This window comes from Malus domestica, chromosome 15 (genome assembly GCF_042453785.1).
Source record: "Malus domestica chromosome 15, GDT2T_hap1".
Lineage (NCBI taxonomy): Eukaryota > Viridiplantae > Streptophyta > Magnoliopsida > Rosales > Rosaceae > Malus > Malus domestica.
In genome coordinates this window covers 13,335,414-13,342,088 of record NC_091675.1, presented here as the reverse complement: position 1 = coordinate 13,342,088, position 6,675 = coordinate 13,335,414, and the positions used below count along the sequence as shown (strand labels likewise).

Genomic DNA, 6,675 nt, shown 5'->3' with positions numbered 1-6,675 from the left:
AACCGACGCAACGGCCACATCATTAAAGCTTGTTAGACAATAGTGTCGGTTTTAAGCGACATAAAGATTAACTAAAGCAACGCCATGTAAATTTCAAATAACTATGTCAGAAAGTTGTTGTTTGATTAGATGCAGCAATAAATGTGTCAGTGATGGTGTCAGTTTAAACTGACACCAAGTTTAGCTAAGGCGACGTTGGTTCATTAAATTTTGTCAGAAGCGTGTGGAGGCAATAAATGTGTCAGTGGTGGTATCGGTTTAAACCGACACCAAGTTAAACTAAAGCGACGCTGGTTCATTAAATTTTGTCAGAAGTGTTTGGATTTAATTGTAGCAGTAAATGTGCCAGTGATGGTGTCGGTTCAAACCGACACCAAGTGTAACTAAACCGACGCAACGTTTGGTTCATTAAATTTTGTCAGAAAGTAGGTGGGTTTAATTTTATTAGTAAATGTATCAGTGGTGTTAAAGGTTTAAACCGACATTATGATTTAGTTATTTCGACGCCAGTGGGTTTTAAAGCGACGTCAGTGATTTAATGTCGGTTTTAACCGACGCCAACTTAGCATCCATATTTAAACCCCTTCTTCCCCCCCCCCCCATTTCGCCCGCGCTTTCTTTTCTTCCCAAAATTCAGTTTGTCCATCTCCCTCCCAATTTCGTCCGTTTTTCCACTTCTTCTCTCATTTCACTTTTTAGTTTTTTACTTCTTGCAAATTGTTTTGCTATGGATCATTTTGAAGATGAACAAGCTGACGAACCCCAATTCGAAGAGGAAGAAGTCGAAGGTGTTCATTTTTAATTTATTATGGTTTTTAGTTTCAGTTTTTTTGTTTTGGTCCATAGTTTTTAATTGTTTTTTCTTTGTTTATAAGGAACAACTCAACGAGGACGGGGACCCTCGATTCCTAACTGGAAGGAACAAGTTTGTTGTTTTGATGCATCGGGAAAATGCATTAGTGAAAATTCTAGTGCATTTTCAAAACATGTAGCGGTAGAGGTAAGAGATTCTAGTCATATGCCGTTGGTGAGTGATTGGCGTCAAATCAAGGAAGATCGCAAAGAAGGTTTTTGGATTAGAATAAAGGTTGAATTATTTTTTTGTTACTAGAAGAGAGTATAGTAAGTCAATGTTTGTAGTAATAATTAATTTGCTTGATTTTTTTTATGCGTACAGGAAACTATTATTTTTCAAGATGAGGATATGGCGAAAATGCCAATGATCCGGCACATGACACTTCATATTGCGAAGCATGCGCATAAGGAGTATAGAAATAAATTAAAAAAAAACATTATACTGGTAAACCAATCGAGGAGTACCGGAAAACTCCTCATAATGTGGATCCTCAATAGTGGGCTGAATTGGTCTCCTACTGGAACAAAGAAAAAACGAAGGTAAACTCTTTATTATTTATTTTATTAAAGTTTGTAATGTGTTTAATAAATCAATTTTTTTTCGGAGATTGCTGCAAAAAATAAGTATAATCGGCAGTTGAAAACGATGAACCACACAACGGGTGCAAAGTCTTTTGCAAGAGTTAGGGCAGAACTTGTAAGGGTTATTCATTTTCAAGAATTGTAGATATTTTTAAATTTAATATATTATTGGTAGAAATTTATATATAATTTGATGGTTGGTGAAAATTGTTCCTTTTTTTTTTGTTGACTTATAATTATAGTGGAAAAAGCATGGGAATGAGGCGGATCCTATTTCGTTTTTTCGCCACTATCATACTCGAAAGGATCGCACTTGGATTGATGAAACATCGGAGCGCACTAGGGTAATTGATTTTTTCTTTGTAGTAAATCATTGTTATTAAATTTTATTATCTATAGTTGAATTCTTATTTTTAAAATTTTTATTGCAAGGCAACTATGGAGGGGAATATTCAAACTATGATTGAGTCTGGGCATGAAAATGGTGATGAGCTTAGGACCTAGGTTTATGTGGAGACAATGGGTCCTGAGCGTCATAATAAAGTATGAGGGTATGGACATGGGGTGACTCCGGATATGGTGTCGTATGCATCTTCCTCAACTTCTTCTAATTCTTCCAGAAGATCATCCAAGAGTTTAGTGGCAGTGTTGTTGACCGAGAACAATGAATTGAGAAGGAATGAAGAAGCTCATGTTAAAAGGATGGCAGATCTAGTGTGACATCCCACATCGCCTAGGGGAGTGATCCTTAAATGTATTTTCCCATCCCTACCTAGCACGAGGCCTTTTGGGAGCTCACTGGCTTCGAGTTCCAACGGAACTCCGAAGTTAAACGAGTAGCGCGCGAGAGCAATCCCATGATGGGTGACCCACTGGGAAGTTCTCATATGAGTTTCCAGAAATAAAACCGTGAGGGCGTAGTAGGGACCCAAAGCGGACAATATCGTGCTACGGTGGTGGAGCGGGCCCAGGCCAGGATGTGACATTTGGTATCAGAGCCTAACCCCTGGTCGTGGTGTGCCGACGAGGACATCAGGCCCCTAAGGGGGGTGGATTATGACATCCCACATCGCCCAGGGGAGTGATCCTTAAATGTATATTCTCATCCCTACATAGCACGAGGCCTTTTGGGAGCTCACTGGCTTCAAGTTCCATCGGAACTCCGAAGTTAAGCGAGTAGCACGCGAGAGCAATCTCATGATGGGTGACTCAATGGGAAGTTCTCGTGTGAGTTCCCAGAAACAAAACCGTGAGGGCATAGTCGAGGCCCAAAGCGGACAATATCGTGCTACGGTGGTGGGGCCCGGATGTGGTGGGGGCCCGGGCAGGGATGTGACATCTAGAATTTATGCTTGCAGAAACACGCAGCCAACAGCAGGAATAGAATCAGTTGGTTAAGTTGATACTGCAAAAAATTCAGCCGATACCACCGTATAGCCCGGGAACTCAACAATCAGGCCAGGGTCAGCCTCCTCCTCCATATCCATACCCACAAGGAACCCAACAGTCACCGTAAAATCAGCCTCCTGGTGCACCTGTATATCCGTATACAGGCTATAATCAGCAACCTCCATATCCGATGTATCCGACACAGCCCATGGCATACATGCAGCAACCACCCATAGCTTACATGCAGCAGCAGCCACCCATGTCATACATGCAGCAGCCGTCATATCAAATGCCTGTATATCAACTCAAGATGGCTTCTCATGATGGGATTTGCCCGGATGTTCCAATTGGAGGTTTTTCTAGAATGCTTGCAGGTGCTCTATTAGATGTGGACATGACGAGTTTTATTGGATCACAAGGAGGATCTCAACAAGCATCTCGAGAAGGAACGGGGTCACATTCGGGCTCTGGTTCTGCTGAATAGTGTGTGGTTCGCTTTCTTGTCAGCTATGTATGACACTTGTGCTAGCATTTGTAGTTTCTATTTCTGTTTTTTTGTATGTTGTATTTGTAATGTCAGATTTTGTGTTTGTTATGACAGATGAGTTTTTGTATGTTATTTGAAATATAAAATGTTTGTTATGAGTTTTTGTTAATGGTTGACTTGGCCTACAAATGATATATTGGTTGGAATTATTTTCATATAAATTTTTGTAATTGTTATTAATTAAAAACTGACGTGAAGATTTGAAAAAATATAACAATTACAAACTGACATGAAGATTTGTAAAAAAAATTATTTTTAATATGTGTAGTGTCGCTTGTAAGCGACGTTAACTTGAGTATTTTGTTATTTTAACTCAATTGATGTCGGTTGGAAGCGACACCAAGTGTGATATTTTAATTATTTATTTGCTACTTAATGTCGGTTTAAACCAACATCTTAGCGCATTTCGATGTCGCTTATAAGCGACGTCAATGGTAATGTCGCTTTTAAGTGACACCTTTGTTCCTTTTTATTTCATATTACTTTGCTTCATGGTGGCGGATTAAGGTGCCTAAGCGACCTCAATACCCTTTTTGTAACGATAGCATTGGTGTCGGTTCTTATATCCGACATTGCACGATTTAATGTCGGATTTTGCCTAATAATCCAATAGTAAGTGGTGTTTCTTATCGTTTTTAATCCGACAGTAATATCCCCATTTGTAGTAGTGTCCCTGTAAATCCAATACGAACACGCATGATTCTATACACATTTTTCACTTCCCGGTTCGTAAAGATGAACAAAACAAATGTTGCTTTAGAGCAGTTCCAGCGTGGGAACCCCCCAGGCAATACACTATATTATCCACCCAGTGAACAGTAACTGCCCTTAATGAACAGTAACCGTTTTTTGCATCTCCACTGTTGCACTTCAATAGCCCTCGCAACAGGCAATAAAATATTTTTTTTTATTTATAAAATAATACAAAATAATTTTATTTGTAATTTCGGATAAGATTTTTAATCGTTCTCATTGCGTCACGTGTCATTATCCAAAAAGTTATAAAATAATACAAAATAATTTTATTTGTAATTTTAAATAAGATTTTTAATCGTTCTTGTTGCACCACGTGTCATAATCCGAAAAAGATAATTATTGGTGATGGATTTCCGATAAGATTTTTAATCGTTCTCATTACGCCACGTGTTATTATCTGAAAATACAATTATTAACCAATCACGTAGTGCCATGTGTCATAATCTGTTTACAATTTTTCAAGATAGATTTTCATCAGATTTTTAACAAATAACGGCATGCCACGTGGCATTATCTACAACCTAATCCTTTCTTAATCCTCCATATAATCCACCATCTATCCTTACAAATCTCACACCAATTTTCTCAAGATCTCTATCATTATTCATAGTTTCTGCTTCCTTCTTCACCAAAATCTCTATCATTATTCATAGTTTATGTTTCATTTTTACAATGTCTTCTTATTCAAGGATGATGTGGGAAATCGATCAACAAGAGCAAGAATTGTTTAACCAATCAGAAGGAATGTTCAATCTCCATGTTGCCCAAACTGAGAGGGAAGAGGATGAGAAGCGTAGAATGAGAAATGACGAAGCAAGAACGGGCAGAGCCTCACATTCCCACCGAGTCATCCAAGCTTTGGGTTAGATCTGCAGGCCCAGCCGTTCTGGAAACCTTGATAGAAGCAGGCAACGACGAGGTACGGAACTCTTGGACGATTATTTTATCTGTAATAGTGCATTCCCTGATACGTACTTTAGACATCGTTTTAGAATGGAACGACACTTGTTCAACAAAATCATGATTGTTATTTGCAACCATGATTCTTACTTTGTGCAAAAGAATGATGCTTTTGGTGCTATGGGTCTCCTTCCTTAGCAAAAAATTATTGCTGCCTTGTGGATGCTTGCATATGGAGCATCTGCAAACCAAGTGGATGAGATAGAGAAGATGGGGAAATCAACTATTCTTGAGTCCCTGATGAGGTTTTGCGGAGCAATCGAATCTATCTACACCGCAGAGTACCTCCGGAAACCTACTGAAATGGACTTGCAAAGGCTTCTGAAGAAGGGCAAGATGCGAGGTTTTCCTAGGATGATTGGAAGCATCGATTGTATGCACTGGACGTGGAAATACTGTCCAAGTGCATGGCAAGGCGCTTATGGGGACATAAAATGATCAAAAAGTATCATTTTAGAGGCAATGCCATCTTTTGATACATGGATTTGGCACACCTTTTTTGGGGTTCTGGGAGCTCAAAATGACCTCAACGTCCTTGCCTAATCCCCAATGTTCAACGATGTCCTGCAAGGAAAGGCACCAAAAGTCACGTACTGGGTCAACAGACGTATGTACGACAAGCCATACTACCTAGCATACGACATTTACCCAAGGTGGGCATCGTTTGTCAAAACAGTGGCACGTCTGCAAAGTGCAAAGGAAAAACACTTTGCGAGCTGTCAAGAGGGGTGCAGGAAGGATGTGGAGCGTTGTTTTGGTATCCTTCAAGCTCGATGGGCGATTGTTAGGAGTGCTGCCATAATGTTTGATGTAGAGTCACTTCGATCCATCATGATGACATGCATCATTCTTCACAACATGATTGTGGAAGATGGGCATGATTATGATATCGTTGATGAATATGAGCCAGACACGATAAACAATTCAATAACACATATATATTGTGCTCATGACGCCACCAAAGAACCCGTGCAACATGAGTCATTAGAAAGGGATGGATGTTACAATGAATTGGTCATTCAACGATATAATGCACTTCAAAGGTCATATATGCACAATGCCCGGCAAAATGATTTGATAGAGCACCAGTAGGCATTAAAACAAGCTGAAGATAATTAAGTTCATTTAGTGTGTTTTTATTTGGTGTGTTTATTTAATTTTAGTTGGTGTGTTTTTTTTAGTTCATTTTTAGTGGATTTTATTTGGTATGTTTTTGTCATTTGAATAAATATTCTCTTAGTATAAATAACTTACCAAATTAAATAAATTTACTCTCACTTTAAATAAAGTACTAAATTCAATAAATTGGAAGGGAAATTTTATTTAAACCCATCTAACTTATTTCTACACCCAACTTACTCTTTGCACCCATTTGATTTTTAACTAAACTATTAATATCTCTTTAAACCCAAATTTAATACCTAATATACCCCCATAAACTCAATTCAATATGTGGATTTATTTTTACACCCATTTGATTTTTAGAAGCTAAATTTGATGGGAGGAAGCTCCTCCTGTAATCTGAACTTGATTTCTTTGGTCTGGCCCCCGTACTTATTCCATTCCACAAGACACTCCCACCAGGA

The 6,675-nt window shown here is 38.7% G+C and overlaps 1 protein-coding gene across 1 annotated transcript; it reads left to right on the top strand.

Annotated features, from left to right (window-relative positions):
• The first annotated feature begins 4,934 nt into the window (after nt 1-4,934).
• LOC139191696 (uncharacterized) lies at nt 4,935-6,181 on the top strand. The gene is made up of 3 exons (XM_070812693.1): nt 4,935-5,048; nt 5,228-5,432; nt 5,661-6,181. Exons 1-3 carry the CDS (start codon nt 4,935-4,937, stop codon nt 6,179-6,181), a joined length of 840 nt encoding a protein of 279 aa, XP_070668794.1.
• Nucleotides 6,182-6,675: the final 494 nt, after the last annotated feature.

Coding starts and splice junctions, on each gene's coding strand:
- LOC139191696 (XM_070812693.1), top strand. CDS start 4,935: ATGACGAAGCAAGAACGGGCAGAGCCTCACATTCCCACCGAGTCATCC. Junction 5,049..5,227: donor TAGAAGCAGGCAACGACGAG/GTACGGAACTCT, acceptor CTCCTTCCTTAG/CAAAAAATTATTGCTGCCTT. Junction 5,433..5,660: donor GAAGAAGGGCAAGATGCGAG/GTTTTCCTAGGA, acceptor ATGTCCTGCAAG/GAAAGGCACCAAAAGTCACG.